The sequence below is a fragment of the Crinia signifera genome, chromosome 9 (assembly GCF_055691185.1).
Source record: "Crinia signifera chromosome 9, ASM5569118v1, whole genome shotgun sequence".
Classification (NCBI taxonomy): Eukaryota; Metazoa; Chordata; class Amphibia; order Anura; family Myobatrachidae; genus Crinia; species Crinia signifera.
The window spans coordinates 128,772,222-128,787,343 of NC_139225.1; the positions used below are offsets into that span (position 1 = coordinate 128,772,222).

The 15,122-nt window shown below is 48.3% G+C and overlaps 1 protein-coding gene across 2 annotated transcripts in view; it reads left to right on the forward strand.

Moving 5' to 3' along the window:
* The window catches only part of LOC146036008 (HHIP-like protein 1), a 49,492-nt gene extending 37,421 nt beyond the window's left edge, over positions 1 to 12,071 (forward strand). For both annotated transcript variants that reach the window (XM_083159758.1, XM_083159757.1), the window contains exons 6-9: positions 1,418 to 1,563; positions 7,856 to 7,937; positions 8,723 to 8,805; positions 10,436 to 12,071. In XM_083159758.1, coding sequence (XP_083015884.1) covers positions 1,418 to 1,563; positions 7,856 to 7,937; positions 8,723 to 8,805; positions 10,436 to 11,292 — 1,168 coding nt within the window. In that variant the 3' untranslated portion in view covers positions 11,293 to 12,071. The remainder of the gene's footprint in view (positions 1 to 1,417; positions 1,564 to 7,855; positions 7,938 to 8,722; positions 8,806 to 10,435) is intronic.
* Positions 12,072 to 15,122: the final 3,051 nt, after the last annotated feature.

The following is a 15,122-nucleotide window of genomic DNA, read 5'->3' on the forward strand; positions in this document are numbered from 1 at the left end:
ATTAGTTGGCTTGTTGGAAAGATATCGTTTTGTTGTATGGCCAGCATAGGCCCATATGTAGGGTGACCAACTTTCTAATGGGCCAACCCGGGGCAGGGGGTCAGGAAAGTCTGGTATTTTTTTGGGGATATGAAGTACTTTTAGGTGCGTTTGGTACTTGTTTCCTAGCACGGCCACCCCGATTTCCATCGGGGTGGTCGTGTCGGAAAAATCGCGTTGATCGCATTTTTTTATTGAATCAAATGTGAATAGGGTCCCTGGGACCCGATTTTACATTGGATTCAATGTAAAATATTCCCTAGACCCCCATTTTACAGCGTAACCCCCCCCCACGATTGACGTGAACCCGAAGCGTGGCGAGCGCAGCGTGCCCGCGAGGGGTGGCGGTGCGCGTCCTCCGACCTTTTCATTCCCCTACTATCCACGTCGGCGTGGAGTCGAGAATATACACCGAGCCCGAAGCGTGGCGAGCATAGCGAGCCCTGCGAGGGGACGCGTATAACTTCACAGGTATACGCGTCTCCTCGCGGGGCTCGCTGCGCTCGCCACACTATATATTCTCAACTCCACGCCGACGTGGATAGTAGGGGAATGAAAAGGCCGGAGGACGCGCACCGCCGCCCCTCGCGGGCTCGCTGCGCTCGCCACGCTTCGGGTTCACGTCAATTGTGGGGTGACGACGGGGCCATATATAATGTGAAATGGGTCATATTGGCCCATTTCACATTTTTTACTATGTGAGATGGACTTAATCAAGTCCATCTCATCTTGTGCCATTATAATGGCACAAGACCGACGCGATGCTCCCGATTTCAATGTTAAAAAATATTTTAACATTGAAGCCTATGTCAAAATCGGGGGCATCGCGTCCGTCGCGTCGGGGCCAATGTTAATGGTCCCGACCGACGCGATGCCCACGATTTTTCCTTTGACGGCAAAATGGACCTGATTTCAAAGGAAATCGGGTCCATCGCAGCCATCGTGTACCTTAACTTAAAGGTACACGATGGTCGCGATTGTGGCCGTTCTAGGAAACAAGTACCGTGCGTTTTACTTGCATAAAACTGTAGTTAACGCATAAGATGCGTAGCCTAATTCATTTGGAAAGGCTCCACTCTCAAAATACCTGACAACTCCTAACTGCAGACTGGTAGAGTTGGGCGCTGCCGCTTACAGTATGTGACATCACATGTTGGAGAGAAGTTGTCTGGTCTGAGGAAAAAGTTAGTTTGGTGCGGATGGTGTTTTATTTGGACAGATAAATGGGATGGTTGGTCAGTTGGATGGTTGGTGGAAAGTTGGTCTGGTGTATGGCCAGCATTAATAATATGGATTCCTACAGTGACCTAGAGTCACACTCATCCGTTTACATATAATATGCAATATTTTTCTTCTCCAATTATCTTTCTTGCTCCAGGCGCCTAATGTCCCTAAAACAGGGCAAGGATGAAAAAGAATGGCATTACACAGAGATCTGCATGGGAGCGGCCCAAACCTGCAACTTTCCCAAACTTATCAACAGCTACTACCCCTATATCATTTCATTTGGAGAGGATGAGGCAGGTAACACATTATGGGGTAGACAGAGCTATAAGGAGGTGTTACGGAGAGAAGTTGTGCAGATGTGCCTTATACATCTTTGTTCCAACCAGCCCAATCTGACAATCGATCTGTAGATGTTTGACCACCTTAACCTTAGATGTGCGTGGGCCTTCCACATAATTCGATGGTCGACAATGATCGAATGATGTGGGTGTTCTCTCACAGCCAACACACATGTTTATGTTAAACATCCATTTGCAGCCTGTGCAAGCATACGTGGTGTGTGAGGGGGGCGGGGTACCGGCATTCGGCAGGGGGAGTCTGGTGGATCAACCAGAAAACCCCCTGAGTCTCTGAGTCTGCATATTTTAATTTTGTGTTTTAATTTCTGATAAACATATAATCTTTTAATATTGTGGATTTTATGGTTAACAATTATTTATTAAATTAAGGATTTACAGCAATTCACTTGTTGTCAAATATTTAATGCTGATATATCTCCTCCTTTGGTTTATACAATATACAAGTATCATATATAAAAAATATTCGGTACTTGTTTCCTAGCACGGCCACACCGATTTACATGGGGGTGGTCGTGTCGGAAAAATCGCGTTGATCGCATAGCATGCGATTTGGTCGCATGCGATGCGATCGACGCGACCGACCCGATTTTTTGATTGAATCAAATGTAAATCGGGTCCCTGGGACCCGATTTTACATTGGATTCAATGTAAAATATTCCCTAGACCCCCAAATTTTACTACGTAAACCCCACCCCACGATAGACGCCAACCCAGGGGCGGATTGGGATGCAAAACCAGCCCGGGAAATATACGGAAGCAGCCCTGGGGGCGGGGTCTGCTGAGGGGGTGGAGTCTATCAAGAGGGGGCGAATGAGAGTTGCGTAGAGTTGCGGCCTTCATTCAATTTTTATGCAGTTGCATATGCAACTTTACACCAGGGTTGGCAGAATTTAAAGCAATAGGCCCTGGTACTCTGCAATAGATAAATTGGTGTCATAATAAAAACACACACACGATAGGTCCCATATTGCGCACACATGTACACACACACACACACACACAGGAGAGGTCCCATAATGCGCGCGCACACACACGAGAGGTCCGATATTAGACACACACACAGGCGAGGTCCCATATTGCACACACGAGAGGTCCCATGTTGCACACACATACACACACACACACAGGAGAGGTCCCATATTGCACACACACATCAGAGGCCCGATATTGCGCACACACACACAAATGAGAGGTTCGATATTAGACACGCACACAGGAGAGGTCCCATGTTGCGCACACACACACACACACACACACACAGGAGAGGTCCCATATTGCACACACACACGAGAGGTCCCATATTGCACACACACACAGGAGAGGTCCCATATTGCACACACACACACAGGAGAGGTCCCATATTGCACACACACACACGAGAGGTCCCATATTGCACACACACACACACACACACACACACACAACACACACAGGAGAGGTCCCATATTGCACACACACACACAGGATGAGGTCCCATATTGCGCGCGCGCACACACACACACACACACGAGAGGTCCCATACTTTCTGAGTCCAGCGTGTCTCTCCTGCGTGTGACCTGATGACGTCACACACAGCAGCTGCTTCCCCTTTATCCCAGCCAGCCCACCTAACCTGTACACAGTAGCCAATAGGCTGTGTACAGCAGCACAGTGGGATTGGCCCAATTTGTCTGAGTGACAGTCATTCAATGCCCAGGCCAGCGGCAGCGCAACTTCATGCTGTGCACCGTTGCCACGGCCGGGCATCAGGCTGTTTTGTCACTGACTGTCAAATCAGCAGCTTAATGCAGTGCGCCGGGCGCTCGCCACAGACCCTGCTGTCGCTACCTCCTCCAAACTGCCTCAGGGACTGCCTGATGGTATTTGCGCCACTGCCGTGGCCCCATCATCAGTAGTGTATGAAGCAGACGAAGAATAACTTAAAAATATTAAAACACTAAAATATGAACCCAACCCCCCCAACTGAAAACCATCCAAAACATATATTACCCTCACACAGGACCCTCTTAACGCATGGGCATGATGGGCAGTTGCCCAAGGGCCCCATAATCCTAGGGGCCCAAGCAATAGCATGACAATGGTCCCGCAGACCCCGCGGTGACTTGAAGAAGACAGTGCAGAGTCTGCGGGGAGAGCCATTGCTGTGATGTTGCTGTGGGATGCTCTGCAGAGACATCACTTCTTAGCCACATAGCCACTGCGGCACGCACGAGCTGGGAGCGGGGACGGGGTTTGCCAAAAAGTTTACCCACCTCCTGAACATCTTGCTGACCATCTCCCGTGAGCCCGTCCCACCCCTACCACTGACAGCAGGCCCGGCAGTACATTGGAAACCTGCAGCCAGCCAGCCCTGGAGAATGGAGGTATCACTTCACACACAGCCAGCCAATCAAAAGTGGACACTTCTGATTGGCTGGCAGTCCTTCAGTGGCACCGCCAAATTCAAAATGCTTAATTCACGGTGCATTGTGGGATTGCCCCACTCCAAGTTACTGTCATCATTCTACAGGAGTGTTCTACAACACAGGTCTTCAACCTGTGGCCCTCCAGATGTTGTGGAACTACATGTCCCAGCATGCCCTGACAGTTTTGACATGCTCTTATAGGAAAGAATGTAGCAATGAATATTGGAACATGTAGTTTTACAACATCTGGAGGGCCACAGGTTGAAGACCCATGTTCTACAATGTCAGTGTGGCTGCCCCTATATCTCACTATCGACCATCTACAGGTCAGTATTAACCCTGTACACAGAGGCGGAACTTACATTGTAATTGATGCTGACAGAGATTCTGCCAGGCTGCCGATCTGAACTTAGTCGGAGCAGCCGCAGCATGTATATTCATAAGTGCGACTCCCATTGGGTGGGATTCAACTAGCGCCACATTCCTTCTGCTATTGGACAATGCAGGAGTTGCTGCCAATCACCGGTTACTGCTGGTGTTGGGGGAGGGACCATAGAAGACTGGCGCTGGGGTGAGCTATATAGTAGTTTTTTGGACCCATACACCCCGCTCCCTCCATGTCCCCACCCCGCTATATCCACCCCTTTTGCTGGCTAGTCTCCAGTCATGTCCCCCCTGAGCGCTGGGTGGATCGTAGCTTCACTGAGGGCGGGCTGGCTGGTTGGAAGACAAACGGGCAGCGCATTGTGTTCCCTCACTGAGGGGGAACCCATGCAGTGCGTGTCCCCCTGTAGTTAACAGTGAGAGCAGGGACTGGTGCTGAGGTAAGGATCTCTGCTGCTCTCAAAGGTGCCTATTTACATGTGTGGCGGCAGGAGGTGCAGGGTACAACAGGGGTGCTAATCTCAGGGGAAGGGGGGAGGTGTGTTATCAGCACTGCTCACCTCAGGTTATTAATTGTGGGTGTCGGTGTGGATTAGTGATCACAGACCCTTTCATCCTGTGTGTATATATACCCCTCTGTCACCCTGTGTATATGCCCCTATGTCACCCTGTGTGTACCACTCTGTCACCCTGTAGACTTGCCCCTCTGTCACCCTGTGTGTATGCCCCATTATCACCCTGTGTTTATATATACACCCCTCTGGCAACTGGTGTGCATCACGGCAATGGCACATACTATGATCCTATAACCCTTGAGACCACATCTCTTTTCTGGGATCTACCGCTGACATCCCCCATACCCCTATCATGGGATACATACATAACACAGGCGACGGGGATGCTAGTGGTCAAAAGATGTTTGTGAATGAGTGTCAATATATGTTTGTATAAATAAGTGTCAGTGCATGTATGTATGTATGTATGAATGAATGTCAGTGCCTGTATGTATGTATGTATGTATGTATGTATGTATGTATGAATGTGAGTGTAAGTTAATGTATGTAAGAGTGCATGTATGTAGTGTGTCAGTGCATGTATGTATGTATGAATGAGTGCCAGTGAATGTATGTATGTATGTGCATGTATGTACTGTATGTATGAGTGTCAGTGCATGTATGTACTGTATGTATGTGAGTGTAAGTTATTGTATGTAAGAGTGCATGTATGTATGTATGTATGTATGTATGTATGTATGTATGTATGAGTGTGTCAGTGCATGTATGTATGAGTGCGTCAGTGGCAGTAATGTAGTGGGCGGTATAGCAGGGTCAGTAATGTAGTGGAGTGCGTAAGTGGTGTGTGTATGTATTGTATTAGGCACAATAGGCAGGGGCCCACTCTCACACTAACAAATGTAACATAGATACACATATACCCCCTGAGATCTCCTTCAGCTACCTCATAAATCCTCCTCCCCTCCCCCTGACACTGACAAAAACCTTACAGCTCCCACCTCAAACTTCTCACATGTATATCTCCCGACCCTACTCCCTGACAGCCCACAACCCACATAAACAAAACCCCTCCTCCACACAAATACCTGTCCTTACACCACGGTCTCAGCATATAGACGGCAGGCTCAGCTCCTCAGCTGACAGCAGGCAGCACATGTCACATGAGACACACAGTACTTGCTAAAGTTGCTAGCAGCCAGGAAGGTCTTCTCTCTGAGTCCTCCGGGGGCAGGCAGGCTCAGTCTGGGAGGAAGCAGCGTTCTCAGCTGTTGGCTGCAGTGCTCCTCCGTCCTCTCTGAGTGCTCTCCCAGAATGCAGTTTGCCGCAATCTGGGAGACCCTGAAGCCTAAGCAGTTCAGCGATGTTGCCCACCACATCTTTAAATATTTTGGATGCAGAGGGGAGCTGCGCTTCGTCAAGCCCTGTGGCTTGCTGTCACTCACTAGTATACTGCTGCCAGACGAAAGTACCGCGGGAGGAGCTGCTCCGGCCGCACATGCGCAGCAGCCCTCCCACGGCCATTTTAACTAATGGCACTGATGTGGGCAAGATGCTGCGGCCGCTAACCGGCGAGATCGCGGTCCGCTGCCCGTGCAGGAGGGACCAGCGGCCAATTTTGTTCACTTATGGGCCGGCCCACCGGGATATGGCCCGGTTTCCCGGTGGGCCAATCCGCCCCTGCGCCAACCCAAAGCGTGGCGAGCGCAGCGAGCCCGCGAGGGGCGGCGGTGCGCGTCCTCCGACCTTTTCATTCTCCTACTATCCACGTCGGCGTGGAGTTGAGAATATATAGTGTGGCGAGCGCAGCGAGCCACCGAGCCCGAAGCGTGGCGAGCGCAGCTAGCCCCGCGAGGGGACGCGTATAACTTCACAGGTATACGCGTCCCCGCGCGGGGCTCGCTGCGCTCGCCACGCTTCGGGCTCGGTGGCTCGCTGCGCTCGCCACACTATATATTCTCAACTCCACGCCGACGTGGATAGTAGGGGAATGAAAAGGTCGGAGTTGCGCACCACCACCGCTCGCCACGCTTCGGGTTGGCGTCTATCGTGGGGTGACGACGGGGCCATATATAATGTGAAATGGGTCATATTGGCCCATTTCACATTTTTCAAATTTTTTTCAATGTCAGATGGACTTAATCAAGTCCATCTCATCTTGTGCCATTATAATGGCACAATACCGACGCGATGCTCACGATTTCAATGTTAAAAAATATTTTAACATTGAAGCCTTTGGCAAAATCGGGGGCATCGCGTCGGTCTCGTCGGGACCAATGTTAATGGTCCCGACCGACGCGATGCCCCTGATTTTGTACCTTTGCCGGCAAAATGGACCTGATTTCAAAGGAAATCGGGTCCATCGTGGGGATCGTGTACCTTAACTTAAAGGTACACGATCCCCACGATTGTGGCCATGCTAGGAAACAAGTACCAAATATTCAGTACAGTCTGTTTGTGTGTCATAGTCGCACTGTGTTGTGACTACAGCCCCATACACCTAGAATATCCTGGCGGCAGCTGATACGGTTAACGAACAATAATGGTAATCTACATCATTCAGTGATGTCTTCTCCAGGGTATAACAGCAATTCATAGCAGTTAATAGGTTACAGCATTACATTCCATGATCTGAACAATAATACTAGTATACAGTCCAATAACTCCTAAGGTAAGACCTCCAGCCTATCGCCTGGCCTGCTTATCCAGCATCAGGAGCCTTTCCCTGTATACAGACAAGATACTTAAAGGCAGCTAACAGGTGCAACTAATCAACTTGGCTTGCAGTAGATTCCTGACCTCAATCAAAACTTGGATTGGATCCATGTTTAGCTGCTGTTACGTACTACAACCAGGAAAATCATGTTTTCCCTGCCACAATACATTTAGTTTTCTAATGGATAATTAATAATTTCTCTTGTCTTTTCAGGTGAACTGTATTTCTTGTCCACGGGGACCCCCAGTGCAGCAGTGGCAGCTGGCGTCATGTATAAAATAGTGGACCCATCCAAGTAATATATGCCTTATCTGTTTATGAATCAGTATTGCAAGTACGGGGAGGGGTTCCTGTAAGAATGATATCACTGGGAGGTTAACACAAAAGAACTCCAAACAGAGAGAGTTCCCTAGCTTGGCCTGTCCAGTAGTAGAAAGGATATGGTATCTCCCTTATGCCCCAAACTGTGTCTTTAATAATACTGTTTTATATGCCCTAAAAATTTGTCCTCCAGATTTGAAGCCAAAGGGAGTTGGTGACATCATCAATCTACCGGTGGCACCATCAATCTCCCGGTGGCACAATCAATCTCCCGGTGGCACCTGTATTTAGCTTGCAGGGTTTTGGAATGCATCCTGCATTCCTGCTGTGCAACCAAATTGTTAGGGAACACTGAAAGCTCAGCTTCCCAGTTCTATGGCAGTGATGGTTAACCTTGACACTCCAACTGTTGTCGAACTACACATCCCAGCATGCCCTGCTACAGTTTTACTATTTGGCCATGCTAAAACTGATGCAGAGCATGCTGAGATGTGTAGTTCAACAACAGCTGGAGTGTCAAGGGTAGCCATCACTGTTCTATGGCATCCCATTGCCCACTCACATGTACAGTGGGAGGGGCTGGGGCAGGCTGCATTAGTGCCCTGTTACGGCTTTGCCCAATACTGTCCTATAGTTTTCTGGTGCTCCAACGGCCCCTTTAGAGAATTCTCCACATTACGGAATATCCGGGGTCATCTGGCAGACATATTTACCATAGCCTATACATTTTCATGATGTCTCTTTACATCTGTCTCACAGGAGAGCTACCCCCGGCAAATGCCCTGTGAGCCCACGAACTGTCCCTGTGAGAGGAAAACTGGTAGATTTCTATCCAAGACAAAGTGAGTAATGATTTCCAGCTATGGATTAGCAGATATCGTCTTCTTTGTATTATAGGGGTGATTCTGGTTGACCCCCAAATTTGCAGCTTTGCGGGTCCTCTAAACGCAGTTTTTCCCCGCACGCCTGCAAATAGATGCTAAGCAGGACAAAATCATTCAGTCGCTGACCTTCTAATGATTTTGCATACCTCCCAACATTTGCAGCCAGTGGGTCGGGACGGGGCGCGCATGCGCACAACGTCTATTCAGTGTATTAACAGACAACAGGGGGGACTCCCAACTACCCCCCCCCCCCCCCCGCCGCGGGACACTGCCGGCGGGGCGGGAGGGACGCGGGAATGTCCCAAAATATCAGGACGTTCCCACGATAAGCGGAACAGTTGGGAGGTATGTTGCTCACAGATCTAAGACGCTTCTCTGATGTCTTAGATCTGCGAGCGCCCTGTGTGGGAAGTGGGCGGGCAGATGACATCAGCTGACGTCAGCTCGCACCAGCGTCACTGGTAAATTTCCATGGTAACACCCAGAGTTTTCATTGGATCACCCATGAAACGCTGGGTGTTCCCATGGGTGTGACTATGTCACCCCACGCCCCCAACTCACGTCGGCTGTGTGCAAGCGACCGGCGAATAATCAATTCGCCGTACCCGCACACACACAGAGGAAGCACATGCGCATAAATACTTATGTACAGGGGACCGATTCAACTAGAATCACCCCCTATGTGTGTTTCTGATATGGGGGGATCACGAGGGTGGTTTGAAGTGTGTAACATGAGGTACACAGATAATACATGTGTCATTACACAATTCATTTTCCTCTCATTACCCGGAATGATCAACCTGGCAAGTTGTCCTGTGTAATTAGGGACCTGGGTTTAGTGTGAAAGTGCTGGACCTGGATCAGAAGAAGGACCATGGTCCTGGGTCTGGTCCAGCATTGTGATGTGGAAGCGGTATATGCTGTGATAGGCAAACTGTACATTTTGCTGTTGCAGTGGCTTAATGGTCTCCCTCATACATCTCCTGTACTTCAGAAGTTACTTGTCCTTGTGAAATAAATCATTTGTATAATAATATAAAATTGAGTCATCTTATATTTATTATTTATTTATTACCAGTTTCTTATATAGCGCACACATATTCCGCAGCGCTTTACAGAGAATATTTGAACAGTCACAGCAGTCCCTGCCCCAGTGGAGCTTACAATCTATATTCCCTACCACATGTACACACACACACAGGGTTAATTTTTTGTGGGTGGAAACTGGAGTACCCGGAGGAAACCCACGCAAGCACAAGGAGAGTATACAAACTCCGCACAGTTAGGGCCATGGTGGGAATCGAACCCATGACCTCAGTGCTGTGAGGCAGTAACCATTTCACCATCCGTGCTGCTCCTGTGAGATGTGAGGTGATGTGTTTTCAAAACACATCCCCTCACAAGGGGATACAGTGGGGGTGGGGGGGCCTTTTGTCGCCGGGGTGGCGGAGCGGGCACTCTGGGACTTGGTCAACCAGAATCAGGCCCTTTGTTTGTCTGTGAATACTTTGGCAACTGATTATTTTTTAAACATCGTTCTTTTTGCTAGTGATCACATTTCTTGCTAATTATTACTTGTTCTCTTCAGAACTCGATCTTAAACAAGACGCTGCAACAACTGAACTTGCCCTGACCTCCAATTCTGCCAGATTACTGGATACAACCAGATTCAGCACAGTAGAACCTCACTTCACAACCTCCTCTACTGCAAGTAGTACTTACAGGAGAATGAGTACTCCAGCGTATGTTACAGCTGCCCCGGTCCCGAAGCCAGCAACTCCCAGAGTAACCCCCATTCCGAAGACTGAGAAGCGTGTAACTAATGCTAAGAAAGGAGGGAGAGTCACTCCCACTTCACGGCCGACAAGTCATTGGATTCCCACCAAGGGTTGGCAAAGTGAATTAAAAGAGGTAAACACCAGGGGAAGATCCTCATCAAGATATACGCCTCGCTTAATGACAACCACGCAGCCATCCCGAAAAACAACCCAAGTTGGCAGAAAAGTTGCAGATAAGAAGGGTCATGGGGTGAAACGAGGCAAGAAGAAGGTCTTGAAGAAGCAAAAGGTAAAGGTCATCAAAAGATTAAAACATGGGACTGTGCGTTTGGTGAATGAGGAGAAGAAGCCTGACCGAGGGAGGGTGGAGATTTACATCAACGGAGAGTGGGGGACAGTCTGCAATGATAGGTTTGACAGCAAGGCAGGCACTGTGGTCTGCCAGCAATTGGGGTACCCTTATGTGCTGAAGGTAGCTAGAAGAACAGAGTTTGGGGAAAACAAGGGACTTAGAATTCTGTTAGACGAGGTGAAATGTGAAGGGTGGGAGAAAACCCTTCTGGAATGCCGGAGATCAAAGATTGGAGAACATGACTGTAACCACGATGAAGATGTTGGGTTGGTCTGCGGAATGGAGGTGACATATTCAGATAGCGACCTGTTATAGGCGAGTGGTTGTTGGGGATGTCCAGAATATCTAGAAAGATTGCAAAATGAGAAAAACCTTTAAACATTTTTAAACACGAGAACTATTCGCAGGAGGCTAAACAAAAACATTTGTCCCGAGCTGGAGAACGTCAATTCTTGGGCAGCTAACAAAATGAGAATGATTAATTGTTCTTCTTGAACCACTGATACTAAAGGCAGCATGAAGGTATTACGTTCATTGTAAGCTGCATTCTTTACATAAGATGGCAGTGCTAACGGTGTGGTTCAAGAGATCAACAATATGGTGGTCAACACCATATGGTCAACGGGGTGGGAAAGTACACAGGGGAAAGCTAGACAGTAGAAAAGGTAGACAGGATTGAGGCTGACAAAAAGATTGTCAACACAAGGTTTTTGTGTCTTTTTGAATATTTAATCATGCCTAAGCCAGATTAGTGGAAACGTGTTCGCTTATCTCACTTCAGGCAAAATCAGTATTCTTAGTTGTAGCCGACGTGGATGGTAAATGAGGAAATAGTTGAAAAACAGTGAAGGCCAAAACGACAAAAACTTGTGTTCAATGTCATGTCGACCTTTTGTACCTGCTCCTGACCTAATGTGTGTCCTGTCGAACTATTGGCTCTGACACCTGGATCCCACTGCTGCTTCCTGCTCGAAGATTAGTTAAACATCCTCAGGAGGGCGCCACTTGCAAAAGTAATTTCTGGATGCTGTACATAGGACATCTGGGTGTAACATATTCCCTCTATTAAAGCAGCTGGTCTGCAGTTTTCTTTGGCTTCATACTGTAGGTAACTTACTGCGCTGGTGCATCTACATTATCTTCTGTGTAAAAATGAGGGCAAAAGTCCAGGTGACAACCCAGCTGTGAGAACTCATTAGCACGATACGCAATCAGCTGAGTCTATGGAGGGATGCAGATGACTCAGTCATGTCCCCAGTCTCTGGCTGATTATATGTCACATGTCTGCTGTCTGCTATTGTGAAACTTGCTTTGCGCTCAGCAGATAGTGAGTACTGCTGTGAACCGGCTATTACTGCACAAAGCAAAATCTAAATTCACAGAGACTTATTGGAGACAATAAGGCAAACATTCTATTTCTGTATAGATATTGCACCATAATGCAGTTACAGATTTATTCCAGGGTTGCCTACCCTCCCGGAATGGTTGGGAGGCTCCCGAAAATCGGGATACCAACGGAACCCCCGAATCCGGCCTGGCCGTGGCGGTAAAGTACAGCGATTTGCAGGTTTTCAGGGGGTGTGGTTTTTTATGTGGGCAGGGCTAGACAGGCAAATCACATTGTTTAGCCCCGCCCCCTCCTCGAAGTACTGGGGAACGGGGCTTAATGACATCTACATCATGATTGTTCTTTTCTAAAACTTGTTCCAGTGTGTACCCTTAATATGGCCCCAAGAGCATGCATTCGCATATAGGAGGGAATGCTCATTGCTCAGTGTGCACCCAGCTTTAGGATAGCTGGTTACTGTCTTCCCCTTCTCATATGGACTTGGAGTATATAATATACCTTGGAACTCCAGTTTAGTACCATCTTGTTCCTCAGTATGCTGATTGTAGTCATCAGTATGTTGTCTGTATATAAAGAAATAAGTAGAACTATCTAATGAATGTGCTGTGTACAGGCTTGAGAATGTAGCAGATTTAAGGTCCCTATACATTACGGCGACTTCTCCCCTCAGAGAAGTCACACACAATGCCCCCTTGAGCCGCCCAGTACCTTCCCAGGTGGAAGGATCCATACTTGCCTACTTTTGAAAACTAGTTTCAGGGAGATTATAGTTGGTAATAGAATTGTGCACAGCGCCCCATTGAGGGGGTGTGCCATGCTCCACCCAAAGGACGTTGCTAGTTCCATATATGGAGAGATTGTGAAAAGAGATTGTGAACGTGGCGCCTATAACGTGGGTGTGTAAATAGAATTAACTTATATCCAAATGTAGATGAGCCCCAAAGCAGTTAGTAAGAGCTACTATACTTGGTACAGTGCTGGGAAATGGTGCTGATGATTCAATGTAAATGTATCTATCACCCTCTCATTCTTCTTATTCCCCAAAAATGTAACCGTGTAATGTGGGCTAGGAGAAATGAGGGAGATTGCTAGACTAATGAGGGAGAGAGGGAGATTGCTTCTATTTCAGGGAGTCTCCTGCAGAATGCAAGAGGGTAGGTAACTATGGCAGGATCACATGCAATATATCACATGCAGTCCCAGCCAAGCTTGCTCAGCTTGGATGCAATCCTGCAGATTGCTTCTCCAGCCAGTGTGACTCGGAGGCTCCAGTGCCATGCACACGGCACAGCGCATCGCATCGGACCTACTGTCGCAGGAGGTCCTGGCCTCCAGCGATTCATTCCACAATCACAGGAAAAGAGCCCAAATTGCAGGTAAATTGCCTAGTGTATGGGGGCCTGTACTTTACACACCAGCAGATGCCTTACAGCTATGAACAGCTCCGTTACTTAACCAGTTTAGTTGTTTTACTGAAAATATAGCTGGCACAGCTGTACTCACTGTTACATCACTGGGTAATTGCAGGTCACACTGGAGCTAAGCGGAAGACTACTGTCTCCCATAGTGGCAAACACACACATGATGGCTCTGCAGATGCGCATTAGTAGCCTCAGAGGCCATATTGTACATGGGATGCAGAAGTTTTATTACTGTATACTGAGCTACTTGCATGCACACATTGGGCAGTATTTAATGCTTTTTGCGAGCTGTGAGAGCGGGCAGTGCTGATTGTCTCTGGTCAGCATTCAACTGACCCCCTGCACATGCCGTTTCCACCTCACTGGGTTTTTACAGTGACGTGGGAACGGCGTGTTATCAGCCCAAAGTGCTGAAATCGGATGAAATCGTCCCAAAATCACATAGTGTATGCTTTAGCCACAAACCTTTAGCCACAAACCTCAACGTTTGGGGGAATCCTCGCTGTCCTCTGAATGGTGAGGGTCACTTGTTTTCGGCGATCCTCGCCATTTAACACCCTTGTCAGCCGCATTGAATACGGCCCATTGTACTGTGTGTGGTGGTACTTTAGACTAGGGATGTGCACCGGCCACTTTTCGGGTTTTGGGTTCAGATGGTCATTCTGCGCCTCCATAGGGTGGGTGAAATTTCCAATGTGCGACTCATGGTGCATCATTGTGCACAGTGGCAGATTAGCCCTGCAGCCAATGTGCATCTCAGTTGGGTGTGGCATTAGCAATCGGCCTTTTGGCTAAGATCAAGTGTAGTATCTGTTCTTATCAGTGGGTATGGACTGGCCTCTGGCAGAGAATAGGGAAAGGCTGGACTGAGTAGCTGCTCTGATGGGTGGAGGGTGTGGGACCCCTCTTTTTTGCCTGGGAGTGGTGAAAAGTCTGGCTGAGTACCTTCACCTCTGCCTTTGGTAGGAGGTGTTGTTTCCGCATCCGAGGTGGCATCTGGCCTGTTAACTTTCCTACTCTTCCAGGCAACAGTCAGAACCATCTGATTTTCGGGGGAGTGGGCATTGTGGACGTGGTGGTTGCGCATCTGGGAACTTATGCAAGTGATGCTACAAAACCCTTTCCTGGGCATTTGCATGTACAAAGACTAAGGGGGGGTACACACCAGAACGATTAGGGCTCAATTCCATCAATCTGGATCCAATTCCGACCGATTGGATGCAGATTGTATGTAGATTGGGCATGTTTAGGTCCAATTCCGATCCGATTCCAATCCGATGCGCGTCCCCGCTGTCGTTTGGTCGTTTTACAGATCCTACCTGCTGCAGTGAGGATCTGTAAAAGATCCATTCAACTGGATACAGACTCACAATCTG